The sequence below is a fragment of the Lingula anatina genome, chromosome 1 (genome assembly GCF_051362555.1).
Source record: "Lingula anatina isolate TDL-2025a chromosome 1, LinAna3.0, whole genome shotgun sequence".
NCBI lineage: Eukaryota > Metazoa > Brachiopoda > Lingulata > Lingulida > Lingulidae > Lingula > Lingula anatina.
Genome location: NC_141767.1, coordinates 21,515,672 through 21,536,851, shown reverse-complemented (window position 1 = coordinate 21,536,851; position 21,180 = coordinate 21,515,672). Strand labels below are relative to the sequence as shown.

The 21,180-nt window shown below is 38.3% G+C and overlaps 2 protein-coding genes across 4 annotated transcripts; both read left to right on the top strand.

Annotated features, from left to right (window-relative positions):
• Positions 1-2,222: 2,222 nt before the first annotated feature.
• Positions 2,223-7,545, top strand: LOC106178470 (uncharacterized). 2 transcript variants are annotated; one of them, XM_087001188.1, is made up of 7 exons: positions 2,223-2,309; positions 2,450-2,529; positions 3,061-4,617; positions 4,736-4,818; positions 5,542-5,632; positions 5,844-5,942; positions 7,228-7,545. In XM_087001188.1, the coding sequence occupies exons 2-7, from the start codon at positions 2,496-2,498 to the stop codon at positions 7,416-7,418; spliced, it is 2,055 nt and encodes a 684-aa protein (XP_086857314.1). In that variant the 5' UTR covers positions 2,223-2,309; positions 2,450-2,495; the 3' UTR covers positions 7,419-7,545. The 2 variants fall into 2 exon arrangements, with proteins under 2 accessions (XP_086857314.1, XP_086857313.1); XM_087001187.1 differs by having other exon boundaries at positions 3,052-4,617.
• A 1,069-nt stretch (positions 7,546-8,614) lies between these two features.
• Positions 8,615-13,053, top strand: LOC147764096 (uncharacterized). Of its 2 annotated transcripts, none has more exons than XM_087002628.1 (2): positions 8,615-8,916; positions 10,062-13,052. In XM_087002628.1, exon 2 carries the CDS (start codon positions 10,106-10,108, stop codon positions 12,095-12,097), a length of 1,992 nt encoding a protein of 663 aa, XP_086858754.1. In that variant the 5' UTR covers positions 8,615-8,916; positions 10,062-10,105; the 3' UTR covers positions 12,098-13,052. The 2 variants fall into 2 exon arrangements, with proteins under 2 accessions (XP_086858754.1, XP_086858753.1); XM_087002627.1 differs by lacking the exon at positions 8,615-8,916 and adding an exon at positions 9,534-9,682 and having other exon boundaries at positions 10,062-13,053.
• Positions 13,054-21,180: the final 8,127 nt, after the last annotated feature.

Sequence of the window (21,180 nt, the reverse complement as noted above, 5' to 3'; positions counted from 1 at the left end):
AAATATTATAATATAATAATAATAATAATATGGAAAATGATCTCTACAACCTTTTAATCACCTATGACCTTGTTCATTCTAACTATAGGCACACTGACTGTCATGAACATTCTTATTGATTTTTTTCACCAACAGCTAAAGGCACTCCTTATTTATCGTCATTCGAATTTATGTTTTATACTGTAAATGAAATGGAAAAATGAACCATTTATCTGTATGATAATAAGGCACACTTAACAAGGGTCAAGCACATAAAAAGAGGGCGCACATGTTCATTGGTGAAGTTTTAAGACATTTAGTTTTGTCTTCCCTCCATTTGTTTTTTTTCCAGTGTCGCAATACTACTACAATTGGAAAGCTGAATATTCAGAGATAAAAAATTAATAAATCCATTCCTAGTGTGGAACAAGAGTTGATAGCAGCAAGCACATTTAGCCTTACATAATTATGAATTAAACCTAGGTCATGACCATCCTGTGACGAAATATTATTGTATCCGGGCTTTTTTCGCAATCGTACACGCAGAAAACGCAGCACGCGAAGAACTTTCAGTCTTTCTATTACCTCACACAAACTATACATAGGGAGGCAGCCACGATCTTCCAGCTGTCTTTTGAATTCTCTCTTAAAATTGGAGAGTATCTCTGTTTGGTAGGAAACCGTACGTCCCATCTATTGGATGGGTCTATCGACTTAACTAATTTATTAGCAAAAGAAACTGCGTGTATCACTATATTTGAACACAGGCAAACTTAAAATTGGTGGACATTTGCTCTTGACATTTATTGGTTTGCAGAGAATTTGCTTTTAATTTTTACTTCCTCTCCACCACTCGATTAAGATGAAAAATGAAGATAACATTGCAGAGAAATATAAGCATCAGTGGGCACAGTAAGTGTCTTCCGCAAAAACGTTTTTCACGTTTATTGTTGCACTTGTTTCTGCTGTTTATCCAGATAATCCTTTAAGATAAAATACAACAGCGTATGAAACCGCGCAAAAAGACCAGAGGTGTTTGGAGAACCAAAACTGTTGTTGAATTAATGTTCAACTGATCCTATCTAACTGGCAATCGAGGGTGTATAACTGTTTTAGTATTCTGATGACAGAATTGCGAATTGAAGCGGTCATAAGCATGTAAACAAAAAAACACACTTTTTAATTTTAGTTGCAGCCTATAACGCATTCCTGACGTTGATTTGTTGGAGGCAAATAAAGTATTGCTAAAGTAACAATTAGTTTATAAGTAAAATGTAGGATAATAACAACATAAGAAGTGCATATGGTTACACTAAAAACAATTGTAATGACGACCTACTAATCCAACTAAATGTCACAATGACCTAAAGCCCGCAACTTGTATATTTAGCTTTATCAACCAATCGATAGTATACAGATAGAGTTCATTCCGTGCGCACTCGCATGTATATAGACATGCTCTCGTTTGTGCGTTTACTCAAATGTAAGTTCATCTAAAAAGAAAAAAAAATATTAATTTGGCAGCCGTTTATATAGGCCTATGCCATGTAAACAAAATAAAGCAACGTCGATAAAAAAAATTATACAACGTTTCGCATCCGTCTTGAAAAAATCTAATATGGGGCTTCTTTGTGGTCTTTGATTATTGTCATGGTCCGCAACGCTATTGTCAAACACCCGGATAGATAGGGAAATTATTTTCTTCACAAGAAATTCATTGAAAATAAAACAATTGTAAAGATGACATATTAATCCAATAAAATGTCACAATGACCTGCAGCCCGCAACATGTATATTTAGCTTTATCAACCAATCGCTAGTATACAGAGTTCATTCTGTGCGCACTCGCATATAGATATGCTCTCTATTGTGCGCTTACTCAGATGTAGGTTCCTCTAAAAAGAAAAAAATATTAATTTGGCAGCCGTTTACATATGCCATGTAAACAAAATAACGCAACGTCGATGAAAAAAATTATAAAACGTTTCGCATCCGTCTTGAAAAGATCTTTTATGGGACTTCTTTGTGGTCTTTGATTATTGTCATGGTCCGCAACGCTATTGTCAAACACCCCGATAGATAAGGAACTTATTTTCTTCACAAGAAATTCATTGGTTAGTCAATATAAGTTCCTTGTGTATCATTCTTAAGGAAAGATATCAATCAAATATGACAATAATTATCAGATTTTGTCACACCTTTTCTTCGTAAGGAATTTTTCAATTATAATAACACTTCTTCATTGACAAGTATAAAAAGGAGCAACGGTCCGCCTTTAAGTTACTCCATCATCGTTGGAGGTGAAGACACCAAACTACGACAGACTATATGTAAGTGAACGCTAAAAACTATAACAATAACGTGTTAAGCATGAGCAAGTAACGGAAGTCAATGCATTATCCTCTAGTAACGACTTTAAGTTACATGCATCAATGACAAACTTATGTAATTATTTCATTTAATTTTCAAGAGAGTCTTGACCATTGACATTTGCGTGTGAAGTCGGCTCTATCACAATGTTTAGAGGTTTGGAGATTTCCGTGCTGTTTGGTAAGTTAGATTTGGTCAGAATACGGCAACAAAAGAATTTAAACCACGGCTAGCTGGACTCGTATTGTATCTATTGTAACGTTAGTAAGTGACAGCATGCAGTGAATAAGAGCGGGGAGTGTTTAGTAGAGTAACTTAAGTTGATTGACATGCTCTTATGGTATTTATACAACTGCGCTTAGTGTAAACGAAGAGAAGGCCGCTAGAGATTGCATGAGGTAGGAATAGAAATGAAGGAAGCGGCGCGGGTAATAACTGGACAGTAGTTCAATAAATAATAAGAAAGATAATATCTGAGTTGTATTTGCTACCTCGCGTAACATGAAGAAGACAAGCCAATAACTTCGTCACACTATCACTTATGCAATGTTTAAAAAACGGAAAAACATACTTTTTAAATTTTAAATAATTTACATATCTGTTGAATAGGCTTATAAGCCATTGATGCTTACCTTAAGATATCTATTTACGTAATTATTGGATGTTCGTTCATTTAACTTATGATTTCCAATTCTCGTTTAGTCCTTTTAGGTTTGACAGTGAGCGCCATCGAAATAGTGGATAGAGAAGAGTTACAGAAGAGGGTTATCGAATCATGCCCCGACCCTCCCTGTGACGTGTGGCCAGAACAACTATTACGGCTGCCAAGCAACGATTATGCTCTGTTAGAGATACATCGCGAGAAAGTGCCGAATTCAGACGATAGGAGAAAGAAAGGGCCAGTTGCAGTGAAAATCAAGTATGTGGAAACATTCAAAAACATCCCAGTTTTTGGACAAAACGTGGTATTGGAAAAAGTTGAAGTGAAGGACTATGACAAGAGAAGTAAAAAAGTTATGGCAACTGGGGGTTTCCGGCAGTTTGTTTATGGCACCATCGCTGAAGGCATCGAACAAGATCTTGAGTCCTTTATACCAGAGTTAACCGTTGAAGAAGCACTGAAAATTGCTATTAACAATGAAAAACAACAGAATACATCTCTCATCGTCTTTGAACCCAAGCGTGATGCATCACTGCAGATCTACATGGATGAAGGTGGCAAGGTCAGACTTGCCTGGTATCTTAATTATAATGTCGAAAATTCAACGGAACCCTCTCGCCCTTTTTACTTCATCGACGCTTTAGATGGAACCATTTTGAAGCACTGGGAATCCATTGGTTTCTACTCCATGACAGGTGTACCTGGTGGAAATGTCAAGACTGGACAGTGGAAGTACGGAGAACTGCGATGGGCAGGAAGACCGCTGGACGTGTTTCAGTTCAGTGCAACTTGCTTCTACTTCAATGCCGATGCAAGGGTCACCAACTGTGGTAATAGTTGGGCTTGCAGCTGCGCCTCTGGTCCCGTGGCAACGGCTCTGTGCGCGACGGGCATCGTGGACGCCATCAATGGTGCTTACTCTCCTTTACATGACTCCTTCTACTTCACCAAAGCTGTGTACGATATGTACCGCGACTGGTTCAGTGACTTTACACTGCCAACCAACTACGGTGCCATGCGTATCCGAGCCCATTACGGCGTCAACTACCAGAATGCTTTCTGGAATGGCATGTGTACCACATATGGCGACGGGTTTACAACATTTTATCCCTTGGCTGTGGCCGATGTGGTGTCCCACGAGCTTGGCCACGCCTACACGGAAGCAACCTCAGGCCTTATTTACGCTGGGCAGTCCGGTGGGATGAACGAAGCCTTCTCAGATATAGCAGGCGAGGCGTTTAAGTACTATCTCCGGGGGCATAACGACTGGCGTCTCGGGCATGACATCATGAAGAATGGAGACGCGTTACGATACATGATGCACCCGCCTATTGCTCCTCCTTCTATCCAATGTGCTCGCTATTACCAAGGTCAGGGTGTCCATTACTCCAGTGGCATTTATAACAAGGCATTTTACATCTTAGCTACGACACCCGGCTGGACCACCAAGATTGCATTTGGAGTGTTTGCGAGAGCCAACAGACTATACTGGGTCAGTAACAGCAACTTTAACTCTGGCTCATGTGGGGTGATTCAAGCGGCATGGGACCTTGGCCACAATACCCAAGATGTGGCTGATGCTTTCGCACAGGTCGGGGTATTTTGCAGTGAGTACAGTTTTGTGCACAATTTTCCGGGTAAAGAATTTTCAAACTGTAACAAGGAATACATTTGCTACGAAAAAAAACTCTGTTCAGCAGTGTTAACTATATGCTTGCTTTGCAGAATGCCCTCCTGGTTTCGTTTCAAGGAATTCTTGGTCTTGTTACAAGTTCGTACGAGATGTGGCCAGCTGGGCAGAGGCGAATGTGAGTTAAGAAGTTTGAATGTCCTTTAACCTTTTTGTAATTGTACTTTTTAAAAGTTTGCATCTGATCACTAAAGCAAGTCAAAACATGTATTGGAGATTATACAATGCTTTTCCAGATAAAAAGGGCACTTCATGATTTTTTAACGGACATACGGAGGTGAATACATAACCTCCTTCACAAGGGTAATAACATTATTATCTCGTTACTTTCTTAGAGGGACTTTACATTTTTTTGTTTAATTTCATCACAACCCCGCTCTAATATCACCAGGACATTCAATCATTCGTCTTATACCACGCGAACAAAAATTGGTATGGAAAAGTTCTCTTTATGGAGTACGAGTTTGAAAGTAATGAGTGGTGGCTATCGACCTTATTGATTTGCCTCAATCTCACAAATGTTTTCTTAAATAGTCACTGGGCTCATTTCCATTGACACGTGATTGATCCAACTCCGCGAAGACTCTCGATGAATGCAGTTAGTTTAAGAGATAAACTCGCCTTCTCTTGTTTCCAACATACTCGTATGATTACCAGTTTTCGTGCATTCTATACTTAACGCCAGGAGGCTGCATTCAGCAAGTGTCCCCGGGGAGTTGGATCGATCCACGTGGACTGATGGCTGATAGTTGGGATGAACTCTTTAGCTGAACAAAGACCTTTTCGTGGGTTATAGCCTACCTCTGAACGAATCACCTGAATGTGTTAATGACCGTTTCAGGAATACTGTAGAGCCATCGGAGCGAAACTAGCTGTGATTGAAGACACCTCTGAAGAGAACTGGGTCGAGAATTATGTTACCCAACGCCAAAGTAAGATGTTCTAAAAATCATTGTGTACTGATGTTTTTAAATATTAAAATAGGTCTATATCCGGGTTGGCTAAAGGAAATTCAAATGAATTGAAAATCAAATTAATTCAGTATGAATTACAAATGATAAAAAGTAAGTTTATGACCAATTCAATTGCAATTTTCATGCATGGTATTGACTGGACTTAAAGATACATCAATTTTATTTTAAGGCTTCTTCACGGATACTCATCGGGTAAAAGATTACCCGGACTTTTGGATCGCTGGTAATGACATCGCTAGAGATTACCTCTGGAAGTGGGCTCACAAAGGTGAGTTGTGCTCTCTGATATCAGGGGTCTCTAAAAAAGTATACAGAATTTAAGTACAGGCCGATGCAATAATATTGTAACAGACTACTAGCGGGTCCTGTGGTCAGAGTGTACGTGAGTTGGTGTTGAGATTTAAATTCCAATCGTAACTAAAACGCGCAGGGGTTAGGCCTATAATAACGTAGAAACAAAGGCACAAGTTATTTACAGGTTCTGTTTTATTGCCACCAGGAATTTACAGGAATATGGAAAAATTAAGAAGAAAATATTGAAATCTTTTAAGTCAGCACTGTACTTAAATCATCTGCACATTACAACGGTATCAAATTCTCAATAGTCTTCACTATACATTTTATATGTTGTAACCACAGTATCAATAAAACAATAGTTACAACACTTAATAGGATGTCTTTTTGGAATTCTATGTGACTAAAAGACAATAATAAGATTCTTATAATCGTGTCAACATGTGCTTAATATATTCATATGTGTAGGCCTACATAAGGCTACCGTGAGCAGATTAATATAGGTGGTAAAATAATAACGGAGCGGCAAACATCGCTGTCTGCAAGTGATAAGAATAAATATACACATAACACATACATTTTTCTTCTACAATATCTCTCTAAAAATTATACAGTATATAATCAAATGGCAATTCCCAATCTTTTACTCACCAATATTGATGCCTTTTTTCTTACAACTTGTAAAAGTTTAATATTCACGTCTCGTGAACCTCATCCACGGTATAATATCCACCAAAAATAGTTTGCAAATAAACGTACTTATACCAGTCTTTCTGAGTAGACTTACCTTCTACCAGGGCGGCAGATATTATAGGGATAATAACCAAAAGCCAGAGATAGTAAAATGACCGTCTATTTACCTTAAGACATATTTGTGAATATCTTGTGAAAAATCAATTTGTGAACCTGGTAGAGAGTAGAATAGACTGGTCGAGGCTGGAGTGTTGACCAGAATAATCATTTAACGACTTGTTACACTTATTAAATATTGCATCAGATGTGCAAATGATATAGACCTTGCAGTTACAGTTGTTTCTCGGCATGAATATCGTTAATGGTTATTTATTTCTGTGAAAACCTTGACATTTGAATTTCACCATCAAACAAATAAAATGAAAAAATATTTCATTTGTAATAGTCTTGTTGTCAATTTAAATAACGTAAATAGATATTTATCCCTGTTTAAACCTCTACGATTACCTAAACCAAGGAGTTATAACTCCTTGCCTAAACCTAAAACATGCATGTTTGTTTTTAAGGAAATCTTGGAGGCACAACGATCACCACTTTCGATTGGCTGTGGGGTCAACCTAACAACGTCCACAGAAATGAGCACTGCCTGGCATTAAAGCGTGGGATGCACCCTACCATTAACACAGTCCGGTATGGTTGGAACGACGACGATTGCTCGTTGAAGAAGTTCTATATTTGTGAAAAGACCTGCTACTAAATGTGTACGCGAGTACCTTCCACGGAATACATTGGACTACTAATATTGCATCAAGTTGTTGAGCATGACAGCCTCTCAATTATTGTATACATTTAGAACAAAAAGGATAATAAAAGCTTCTCAACTATTTTAAGGTGTTAGACTTATACCGTACTACTCTGCCCTAGATGTGGTTGATATTTGTTCATTGTATGATGTAGACTGTAGATGTTTCTCCCAAACAGATACAATTAACAGTTGGCTACCAGTTGGAAAGCCTTTTTATTTCTTATTTAATATTTTTTGATTGATAGATAAATTTAACTTATCACTCTACTTTTCGACGCCATTTCGATTAGCCCAATTTGTTAAGAACCTACAGGTCAAACGTTCTATTATCAACTCGAAAATAGACTCAAGATTTCTACGCGGTTATAACCACTGAATCTTGGGGTCCTAGGACAACCCCCCCCCCCCCCCCCCAAATACAACCTCCCTTCCCAGGAAAGAAAATACTCTGCTTTTGAATTATATATTTAAACTAAAGCATTTATACATCTCTTGAATATTTTACTAAGATAATAAAGGAGACAAAAATGAAATATGAAATTTGCCATTATGAAATTATATGTCATTTTTAATCAAACAAACACTGTCATTTTACCATTTTTCTATAAGCAAACAAATGCTATTTTATCTGCATTTCATTTGATTTTAGTGAGTTTTCAGAATAAAAATAAAAAAGGAAAAGAAAATATGTATGCTATGGGGTTGTGGAGAAACAATTTAAACAGACAGCAAGTTCATCAAAGGGATTTTCCTTGATGAGTGAGATTTTCCCCACCTTTACCTGGTGACACACCTTGATAAAAGGCAGGCAACGTGACCAAGGGGACGGGGAGGGGGGGGTAAACAATTCAGAGTGTCAGTTCATCAAAGGGATACATGGAGATTGTTTACCCAAATACCTAGAGATACAATATGATTAATGGCAGGTATTTATATTTTTCCATATCACATTGTTCATTACCGCATCTATTTTCATTCATTACAGGTGGCAATTGTCCCGAGGGGGGGGGGGATTATCCGGGGGGGGGGCATTGTCCTGATAACGGCCTTTCTATGGGCACGCGAATACTTGTCCTTTTTTTTTCAAACATACATTTCCAGCGATTATACAATCGGACCATTGGAGCGTTAAACAAAACAGCTAGAGGTTTATTTCTAAGAATTCATACTAGCATCCCTTCAAAAGTAGTAACAACACCACAAAGCAACTCGTGCACGAAATTTTGGAATAAATAATTCATCATTATTTAGCATAGTTGATAAATACAGTACATACTAAAACCAAAAGGTTGTCCGACCTCTAGCGACGGGTCGCCTCACTGGGACGACTTTCGTAACTCGACCCCTGGTTTTAAATAGGACTAGTGACGTGCGCGCTGAGACCAGAATCTGCCGGTGTTCTTGAGAAAGTGGTTTGTCTGATGGTCTCTCGTCTACTACGACTTCCTTGGTAAGTAAGATATACGTGTGTTAAGCACTACAGGTAAAATCTAGGGAATATATATTCAACGGATTATGAAAATTAGTATTGGCTTGAAGGTGCGGGTGGGAAAAAGTATGTTTTTTTACACTAATTGGATGCCGTTCCTGTTAAAAAAATTATCGTTAATTTTTGAAGAAGAAAAATAATGTAGTTGCCAATAAGTAAAATATTTGCGCAACACTTTTACATAGTAGATACCAGAATGGCTGAGGAACAATGTAATCATTAGTTCAAACATTGTAAGACCAAATGATGTAAATTTGAGTTGTTGAAGGCTGCAAATTTTATTAATTATTTCCCTGGAGAAACAGTAAAAAATGTGATATCATTGCATTAATATTTTCACGCAACCTCACTGCTTGGCATCAACCATGAGATAAATGCACATAAGTTTTAATAAGACTTTAACGCATTTGTAAGGCACAACAATAGTTCGTAGTGCTAGCCCATTAACATGGGGGCGCTAACCGGGGATGAATGCGTTCCGCGTGTTACTCACCTTACGTAAGTAAGGGTATCCGGTTTACTTGAATGACCTACAAAACGTAAATATCGTTACCTGGCCTGCCCGTGCAGTCAACCATTTCTTTATTTTCATTGTAGGCTCTTTGTGTTCCTTTAAAACGCAGCATTTTACTTTGAACCTAATTTCAACATAGTTCACAACTCGTTTGTCTTCAGTTGTATTTAGCGTGTCAGGCAGCATTCTACTGAATGAACGCAATGCATCCCAGTAAGTTTTTCGATGAGGATTCATCGTAATCACCGTGTTGATCTTGTATAAGAAATAAATAAATTACATTGAAAACGCATCATATAAAGATCAGCTATGAAAGATAAAATGTGCCCGAGCTTTTGGCTTGTGTGCTTTCTTCAGGGACTAAAGAGTTTGTGTATTATTCTTATTTTAGTCCCTGGAGACGGGTACACAAGCCGAAAGCTCGGTAACTTTTTATCAATTGTAGTTGATGTTTATAAATGCGTTTTCGACGTAATTTATCAGTTTTTCGTTATGATTGGTTAATTTCGTCGGCTAAATTCAAAAACTATTCAAAGGAATTTCTGTATTGCTTTTTGATATGTAACATTAACCTACAACCATCATTTTCTAGGGGTCAATGTTTCAAAACACGGTGTAGGAAAGCATTTGTATAGCATGATGATGACGCTGTTTTTGACCTTCCTTGCTGTCCTGTACAGCTTTAGCGTTGGAACATGCAGCATATTACTACGCGAGGACGCCAAGGACGATCTTACGAAGGTTGTCGTATTCAACCAGGAAGACATCTCCAGAGAGGGCTCTCCACGCGCCAGGAATCAGCAAACCCCAAATGCCACGGCGATGGAGATGGTGGTAATAACAACCGATGCCGACAACAGGCCGGAGAATAAGTCCACGTGTGGTCAGGGGAAGAACCACACGGACAGCAGAGAATTGGTCAGTGGCTGTAAGTACACATTTATAGCAAGCGACCAGGACGAAATGGCGAGAAGCTACATGTACGGATGGGTAGCTATTAAGAACATCACCAAGGAAAGTCAATCATGTGTATTCGAATACGAATGTGATTTTGTGATGTTACAAGATACGAGTCACTTGTGCAACTGGAGAGTTGAGAAAGGTAAAGGTGATGACAATTTCTACGTCCCGATTTTCCCCGAGACGAATATACTTTTTGATAGATATAAGATATGTAAAGCTAAAGCTTGGCATCAGGAAAACTATGTTGGCGCTTGTTTCCCAAAGTGGGACCGTTTCGGCAACCGGTACTTAGCAGAGAATCAAATCATCCCTGGTTCTAATGAAGACCGTGTGCCAATGGGTCGACTATCGTGGTTTAATCCGGTGTGGGACACGCAAAAAACGTCCTGTGTCCTCTCCATTACGAACAAGAACCGTAATGGCCACGTGGCTGTACTGATACCAGATACGGTAAAGTACATTGAAATCACCGATGGCAAGAGCGGCTCTTCCCTTTCGCCGCTTTACAAACATTCCAGCGTCGTCATATCCAGCAGTAATCAGATAAAGATGACATTTACAGACGAGTACAACAAAAAGATGTTCAACGCATTTTACAACTATTTCAGGTTTTCCTACCTGTTTTTGCCAGGCGATTATAAAAGTTCAACAAACTACGTACTCCCAACCATAACTAACTGTGGACAGGCAACGTCGATGTTGGATTTTGAACACTCGTTGACGATCAGTATAAACGGCATATCCTCGGATGAAATATACGACTGTGTATGGCTTATTCCTCTAAACGGAAGCAAACTTCATATACACTTTGAAGAATTTGACTTTGGCAATAAGACAATACGTAACCCTCACTTGTTTTCAGATCCGGTATACGATGAATGGAGCCAAGACAGCTTTATGACACTAATTGCTTATCGATCTGGGGATAACGGCAGCATGTTTCTTGGGAAGTTTGACGCGTCCAATACCACGCCTAACACTTCTATTTTCCTTTCTCCACCGGATGATTCTGTGGCTCTTTATCTGCGTTTAAGAAGTGTTAAGCTGGACGCCGTAGGTTTCCGCATTATTATGAATTTGTATCACACTGGAAACGGTAGCGTTACGGATGTCGAGACGGTGCTTAGGTGTAACAACGGTGTCTACGTTGATTCGTCCACTGTGTGTGACGGACATAACCACTGTGGAGACAACTCCGATGAGAACGCCGAACTTTGTGATTCACAGAGATCAAGGCCGAACAACTGTACGCGCTTGGAATCCGGGTGTTTGATGCTCGATCCAGCTGATTCTCACGTGGTAAGAAAGACCCCATGTTGTAGCTTTAACCCTTATACCGAACCGTGTATGTTTCCAAACCTGAAAGATCCATCGCAGGCTGGTGCCTGTTGTCCCAAAATGGGCACGAATGTCGTCTGCGATTACATCCCAGACCCAAACATTTGGGAGAAGAACATTAACTGGTTCATCATCGGAGGGACGGTTATGTTCGTTATCTTTTTCGTCATTGTAGTTTTGATTTGGCTCAGACGTAGGGGAATGATTCGAATATATGAAAGAATTCCTGGTGACAGTGTCCCAGCATCAGAAGCTTCGGGTTCAGAGGAAGAAATTACTGCCTATTCACGCCCGTACCTTTCTGGCTTACCTCCTGACATTCATTAACAAATGATCGAAAGCAAGTGACATTCAAAGACGCACTTGGAAAACTGAGGTGACAAATCCAAAGGAAGAGTGGTCACATAAGGACTGCTTTCTTAGACTAATGGTCCAAAACCATAGCGTTAAATACCAGGATAATTACATTTTCCAATAATAGCTATATAAAACAGCTTCTGTGAAGACTCATTAGCAACTCATGGCAGAAATATTGCAACAGATATACCGAACAACGCCAGCACTGTAAGAGTTAATTTAAACCATGATTATGTAGCGTATTATACCATATATGTCCTTTCAGTACTAGTAAAACGTCTTATTACTCTTCTGAGAGCAATCATGGATAAAAATGTACATTCAAACAAAAATTTAAAAATTGATTTTTAGTTGTAAACTGATAGAAACATGATTCATACAAAAATTAGGTTATCACGAACATTATCTTTATTATTTTCTATTTGTTGCCATTTAGTATGGACTCCTGAAATGAGTTTTAAGATTACAAATATTTGCCTGCAGGTGATGCCAGAAAGCTTAGGGCGTGGGTGGCTTTCCAAATTTTATTCACAATCGAAGGCGTCTCTCAAAATAAGGTTACTGTCTCCTGCTTGTGCCTCTCCCAGTCATCGTCTTGTAGATCAACGAAGCAACTAGATGGCGTGAGCGGCATAAAAATTACCTTATTGAACTGTATCAAATGTAGATAAATACAATAATGCAATGCACGTTTATCATTTACACGTTGAATACTAACTTTATTATCGTAAAAAATTACGTGGAAGGAACAGATCGCCTTTCAATGTCATTACACTTCCATTTTATTGCTGTGGAATGTTTGAAATCTATAACCCAATGGTAATAAACCTGGTATCACATACAAAATCACTGTATCTTTCTGTTTTTATTCCCTGCAGTTCTGATGTGAGACTGTGGTTATTGTTCAAATCGGTTACACTAGATCCACTTCATGTAAATTTAGATCAGTATTTATCCGATACCGAACTTTGTGGAAAGGTGGGATGGGGTGGGCTTTAGATTTATCCATATTTTCCCCGTGTCCCCTTTCTTTCTAAATGAATTATTATAAAATAACTAAACAATACCAATTATTCATTGTAATTATAAGTCATATAAATTGATTAATGATTTGATTTTTAAAATATCAAAAATCTAGATCTCCAGTGCAGAATGTTTTATAGAATTTTAGAATACCAGTGTTTGAAATGTGTGGTAATCATTTCAGAAGAAACACATGTGCTGATTAATATGTCAAATATATATGATAGACATATAACAATATTGTGCATCTATTTTGAAGAAAAAATTAAAATATATTCTGGATAAATTTACAAGTATTTATTGATTATATGCAAAATGTAGTCTCTCTGTATATAATGACTGTATTATATAATCATTATTTCTTTTGATCACGCCTACACAAATACTGAACAGGGAAGTCATAAATGAAATTAACAGATAAATGTAGTGACTTCAATTTATTTTTATTCAGAGTTGATGTCAGAGTCAAATATCAATGGGCGCTAATTTGAAAATTCTGTTATTATAGTATTGCACTATACTCCCCTAGCAAAAAAAAGTGGCACCCCTACCGCAATTACGGTAACGCCGAAATATATACCCTGTTGCTTCAAGGGTACCCATAGTTTTAATTAAAGTTACATTACAACTAGGCAACCGATCATCGTGTAAATTGAGGATATGCGTAGTAGAACATTGAGCTACCTAACCATTGAAATATTCCAACGCTAATTATTTTTTAATATGCGGCTGGTAAGTGCGGGGGGATGCATTTTTTACCGAGCGGTTGACACAGAAAGGAGTTTTGACCCGCCGAAACGGGGTTGTTCCATGAGAACCGTTCAGAGGGATAGACGACATCATAACCAAACATGCACATGGGTAATATTGCCTGGGGAAGGCCGACCGAAGGAAACCACTCCCAGAGAAAAGGGGATGTTTATACGCCTTCCTCCTAGAAAACGAACATGACATTTTGGAACTTGACTGCAACATTTCACAAAAAAATGGCATACCATGTTTCTAAGTTTACCGCCATCACTGCCCAAAGTCACAGAACTCTTTAATTCCACGCACAGACGCAATCCTGCAATGCAGAAGATACTGTACAAAATGCTTAAATGTGACTTTGGTTTTTTTTTTATGATGATTAGTTTATTTATTTGCTGTACAATCAGTAAATTTTTGTGATTAAAATCGTTTAGAAGTTGAATAAAGAACATTGGTTCATGGCATGATTTTCTGTATCACTTTACCCATTACGTTAGGGATGACATTTTTTCGTAGGGAGGTTTAAAATATCACACAGAGATTACGCCAATCGTGCAAAAAGAAAAAGATAACTGGGCTGGATCGTCTGAGTTAGCGACTGCGACAGTTGTTCCTCATTGTTACAACGATCAGTTTCCGACCTTGATGTGACATGACACCAGTGACACACAGACCTTAAACTGCATTCAAAGTGACTTGGCAATGGTTTTTCGTTTCATCTTTTTTTTTTTTTTTTTTCATCCTCACCACTTCTCGTTTACAGTTTAGCTAGTTCATCGGATTGATTGATGAAGTTGTTTGAGTGATACCTCTCTTTGTGTGTCACATTTGGTAGGGAGATCACTTTCAGATTGACTGAAAACAGTGCCGTCAATGACTGAGTTTTGACCCAAGGTTAAGGCGTTGGTATAAAGCAGCACGGTCCACGAGTAACTTAATACGAGGTTTTACTGTGCATGTGTCCTAACAACGTGTGTGTGGCCATCAAACAAAAGTGACATTGGCCATGATATCAGATGATATAGACCAACTCACGACATTATCTTTCGGCTGATCTAAGACCACTAAACGTGGGTCCTGGGGCTCACAACCTTTGTAGTAAATTATTTGCCGATGTTATAACTGACCAAAAAACATTTGTGTTAGTTAGATACATAGGTAGGTACTTTTTTAAGTTTTTGTTTTGCGCGTTCAGCCCTATATAAACGCAAACTCTAAGTTTACCCTGTCGATCACTGGCGGATTCATAAGGGGTGGACAGGGGGCGGGGAGTCGAAGAAGCATGAGATGAAGCATAATCGCGTCTAAAATTGGGCATTTTTTAATGCAAAGCAAAAAGTATTATTACAGTAATAGGAAAAGTTAAAGACACGCTCTATTAATGTGTCCAATTCGATTTTACTAAAAACCGTTTTGATATTTGGTTTGTTTTACATGTAATTTTATTCTTAGTATACAGTTCTTTTGAAACATACCACAAGTTTCCCTCACTAAATACTGTATTTTCAGCATGGTTGAATTTTGCAGACTAAGAGTCCCACTTTATGCTACACACCTTTAAGATTTTCAATGCGAAAGAGACTACATTGCTTTATTAGGTATTGTCATCAAAGCAAGATTGCTTTGTTGGCTTATTTCTGCATACCAGGTAGCGAACCGAGACATGAACATTGCTAGAAAATGACATAGACTGAAAATTTCCAAAACATTTATCTGCTTCTATATGCGTTCTTGAACTTGGGCGCTGACATTTGTACTCGTACATATAACATTACAGCCGGCTTTGTAAGGTTCCTGCCACGCATGTGCACAGCGCGCTCGACTAACTTTGAAAATCACACGGATGAAATTTCACACCCTTATGTCCAGGACTCCTTACATGCTCAATCAAAAAAATTTACATGGTTTTTGCACAGTGTACGTAATTTACTTTTTCGCGTGCAAAGTCAATGCCTTTTGCGTCTTTTATGATGTAGGGTTGCCATGTTTTGTTTGGCATTTTCTATGATACATCCTAATTGTCAAAAGATTGGTTTAGTTATTTCTTTAGTGACACCTTCATACTGGTGAGAGTTCGTTGCGTTCTCAGACGGAAACCCCCAGGAAAGCCTCACTTTAGATTTCACTGGTGCTTCCTATGGCGCACGTGATATGTCACAAGTCATTTCTTTGCTAAAAAAAAACTTGTAATGCCTTAGCTTATAGAGTGAACAAATATTGCCCCATAATGTGAATAGAAACAGAATTATAATAACATCTCCCTAAAACAGTCCCTAGTCTATTTAACCGTCAGTAACTACCGAATAGTAACAATGATTTTCAATCCCATAGGATTGCAATATAAATTTCCAATATAATGCTTCACAAAATGTAACGCAGATAACGCAATGTAATACACCAACATATGATTTGTATTATGTCAGAAAATCCAGGCAAATCCAACCGAATCGGCCAGTTTCCGGAGAGTGAAAAGATCATGGACAAAATAATTTGTCCATGAATGGAGGCATGATCTTCTTAATATTCATGATATGAGTTATGCTGGCGTGAATCAATGACATACCCGGTGTAAACATAGTACGGACTACCTCCGAGGTACGAACGGGCTACGTTCTACGTGAGATGACTTGATCTTTAGTCCAACACAAGTACGCTTCAATATACAATTACGGTAGTACCAGTATTCTACAGGTTTCGGACAATTTTTTTTTAAGTTCGTTCTTGGAATGCAGTGATAAAAATGACAGCCTCGCTGCTGCTGCAAATTGTCGCAAGAGACGAGCTCGCGGATCAGCTTTTCACGTGCCATTGACAACTTTACGGCCCATATACAACTTTCACACAACACTGTTCGTATCTTCGAAATTCAGTGAGTGGAGGGTTTTTTGTTTCGGAGTCGACCTGAACTCCACCTGTACATACATGATGGAAGCAGCGAATCAAAATTCAGATTTTGGCGGGTAACAAGCCAGATTGTTAGGGGAATCATGAGTGAACATAACACTTTTCACTTGAAGATAGGCCTTCGTTCGAACCGAGCGTTTATTCGGTTACACATAGGGGAGGCCGGGGCTAGTTGGACCCCGGGGTAAGTTGGCCCAGCATCAAGTCTCTTTAATAAAGTTACTTTAAGACCCCATTCCCAGAAAATAGATCGGTCCAAACTAGATCGACCTAACTCCCTGGGGGTTCACGCTAAATAGCTGTCAGCCGAGCGGGCACGAAAGTTAATTCCCCCCTTACAGCTTGTAGTAGGCGGGACGGACATTTAAGCCGGATTATCTGACAGTAATCTAGTGAGACTCCCCACGCGGATAGATCGATTTAAAACCTATGGGAATACGCCCTAAGATTCTAAATATTTCATTTTGACTCACTGCCGACGCTTTCTTAGCACTATTGGATACGGGCACTTTACAAAATGATGTTTTACCCCATAGTTACTTTGTAATAAATTGATGGGGGGCCAACTTACCCCGGGGTCCAACTAGCCCCGGTCTCCCCTATAAACCACTTCTACTAGTTTTTTTACGACTTAGTTAAAGTCTACATGCAAAAAGATCAACAAAATGAAAACCACTGGGTCAGCCGAAAAATAGTCATGAACCTTAAAATTTCTGTTCGGAAACAGTTATTTCATGTGTCCCTCCAGATCGCAAAAAGACGCCAAATGACGTAGTAGGCCTACTTAATGTATAGCGCATTGCTGCTACGCGCGCAATGTCGCATAAATATTCAAATAAGACTTGATGGAAACTACCTATATAGTACAGAAAAAAAGCAGAAAAACCATCTTTCCAAATATCGTTTTTTGGAAAGTATGAGACGACGCACTTCGGTTTTCTTTAAGTTATGCTATTTGAAACTATGTGATGGCATTTGGTGGGGTAAAGTGGCAAAGATGTCATGTGTAACTTTAATATTTGCAAGTGAATAGGCATTTGATATCATGATCATCATCACCATATAGCCAAAGTGAAGAAAAATAGGCCAATGGCAACATTTCTCCACATCATCGGGTTTTCAGGCAGTCCTGCCAGGCCATGTCACCTATATATCCCTAAAGGTTCCTTTCCAACCCATTTTTTCTTTTCAAAGATCTTAGATGCAGATATTTAGTAACTGCTGTTTGTTAGGGCCCACAGCCACGATTATATCTACTGCTTATGATGACCGGTGGCTGATTTATTCAGTAAAACTTCAATCTTTAGAAATTTGCCTTACTTTTAGAAAAAAGATATTGAAGGCAACAAGAAAAAATTTCCTCATAATACCCTCTATTGGGACTCTTCTTTCTTTTGATTACAAGGAAAAAATGTGTAAACTACCACAAAAGCAAATTGTTTAAATTTTAATGTAAGTCCGACAGATATTTAAAATGTACTGGGCATGATATTTGTTAATGCTATGATCGACACCAGTTTGATGAATAAAGTGCTACTGACTGCATGAAAACCGTTTTTGACAGTAAAACAAACTTGGATATAACATAATTTTGTGGGTAGAAATGATACCATTGAACCTGTAAAAACACCTTCACTGCTTACTTGACCGGGTTCAATTAATCCTAATCAAAAACTCACTTTTGACAGTCACAATGGCGCCAGATAAATCTGGGGCAGTGGACGCTTGATCTCTTTCCTACAATGTTTATTTGAGATTGTTTGCTCGTGTTAACATCACCGTTTGACAAAATGACTTGGTTTGTCAGCTTGTTTTCTTAACTATTACAAAAGCCATTTAAAGGTAAATGTCAGCAAGGATAAAATTACTTTTTTGACAGAATATTACGGGCAAATGTTTTCTCGTTTTTGCTAGCATTCAAACTTTTGATTACACTGAAACCTTAGAGCAATCCGGAAGAGTCACGATGGTATATATATATTCTTCTCAATGGCGCAGTGAATATCGATATTACCATTGAGCAAAAATGCCTCTTTTTCGGAACGATGGTGCTCTCAATAACACTCGAAACAGAGCATATATTAAAGTGGCCTGAATTTATTTAATGTGAGTCTCTTGTTGGGTATATACTCTTGGGAGTTTTTGTTTCTTGTTGGGCTTCTGGTCAACTGATAGCACAGTTCAGACATGTTTTTGGACAAGACTGGAAAGGGGCTAAAATGCACCATTGAAAAAGTCTCGTTTATTCATTCATAGATCACAACACCCTCTATATAAGGCATAGATTGGTCTTTCAGTACATATTTACAGATATGTCTAATTCTATTCACTTTTCTGTACTATGAAAAATTATGTTTACAATTGTCATCACTAAGCTGGTTTCTATAGTATAGAGTAGGATCTTAATGTCTAGGACAAGTTGGAGAATATCTGTGCAAAGCTACCTTCTGATATCAGGGGCTTCTAAAAAAGTCAGCGATTAAATAATTTTGTAACAGACTGCGGGTGCACCCTGTAGATAGACAGTAGTGCAAAGCCTGGATTACAAAGACAGACCATCTAGACCGTATCACAGTTGTTTTGATATTGCTGACCAGTGTTCCGGTGCACACGTTCATCGTGAACTTATGTAACATAAACATAACATAAAGCTTGTATAAAAACGGATAACGACCAAATAACACCCTTTCAGACCAGAATATTTGCCCATGAAATCCGAATTGTCTTTCTTTAATTCTACAAACGTTTTATCTTCGATGGCCATTATTTAATGACGTACTTGAATTATGGTGTGACTATAAAAAGAGCATAAAGGAATAATGAGTCCCTCAACAGAAACAGAAGCAGGGTAAAGGAGGGTCCCAGATGAGGGGAAATACAAAAATACAGAATATGAAGTATAAGAAGGTGAAAATACGAAGCTAAATTTGGCTGATTGGCAATCGTTATTTTGATCACTTTTAAAGCCACTGGAAAATTTCACAAAATAAGAGTTTAAGGAAGTCAAGGGCTTTTATAATTATTATTAATTACCACTTAATAACTTGATAAAATTAATTACTGGCAACCTAGATACTGGTATGCTTACTGTCATTATAAAATCGTCAAGTCTTAAACACTGCCTGAATTAATCAATCGCAAGCTTTTCAAATTTCGGATAAAGTGATCACTGACCTACATAATTTGATTTTTTTTCAACTAAATGATGAGTTCAGTGGCTAATTCGTAAGGATGAATCTTTTGCCATTCAAAGCCGTGAATAGCTATCACAGCTTTCGTTGTTGGGTAGCCATACTGCTGACCCTGTGAATATCAAACGTGTCACACCGGATGAATGCCTGTATATTCAAGCACTTAAAATGAACATCTTTTCCTCCATACAACAGTAAAACTTATTTATTTGCACCCCGATATTTCAGTTAAGTTATCGTTTGAAGAAAGTTTTTTTTGTAACTTTGAATGCATATCACAAAAGATAGAATGATTTGCTGTGAACATCTTCCCAAACTTTCTTTTCAGAAAGTCATCTTTGATAGATCTGGCTTGAGTCAAACGTTGTTTTGCATTCAGAGCACGCTAAACTTCGCATTAATGGGATGCTGAGGATCCGTATTAAAAATATCATAATATAGACCAGTCTTGTAGTCAGCCTTTCCATAGTTTTTTTTATATATACAAAGGAAGACATTTTTGCACATTTCATTGGCTAAACTTGAAAAATGGCATGGACCTAAATAGATATATTTTGATTAAGAGAGGACCTTTTCCAACCGAGCGGTTCATTACGAACACCCGGTCCTACTCCCCGAGCTCCCTTATCTGTGGGCCTGTAGCTTTCAGTGTGTGTGTGTGCGTGTGTGTGTCTGTCTGTCTGTCACTGTGTGTGTCCAAAAATATCAAAGAATCCGATAACCACAACCAGACACTAATATGAACCCCCTTCCCTTACGAGAAAATTATAAACAAAAAAAAAAAAAAATTGCGGCTGTTACAAATCTTCAAGTTTGCCATTCACCTTTAGCTACTTGGGAAATTTTGGAATATGCAACAGTTGCCAAATAAACACATCAAAACCTATTAACTATAAGCCACTGCGGAGACAGTATCTTATATGACATGCTCTCACTGCGGTTAAAAAAGATCCATCATTTGTCCAAATAGGGAGCATTTCAAAATTGCGCTCATTTCTTCGAAAACCTCACAGAAAACAACACCAAACAACAGCACAGAAGTGTCTTCAGCGTCCACATTCGCTTGAATTCCCTGAGCCTGTCAAAAAAGGTCCCATAATCACGCAAACATTGGAAGTCTCCATCCTACACCCCTTTAGGCTTCCTCCTTTCACATTAATCATCCAAGCATTCAGCCGACGAGAA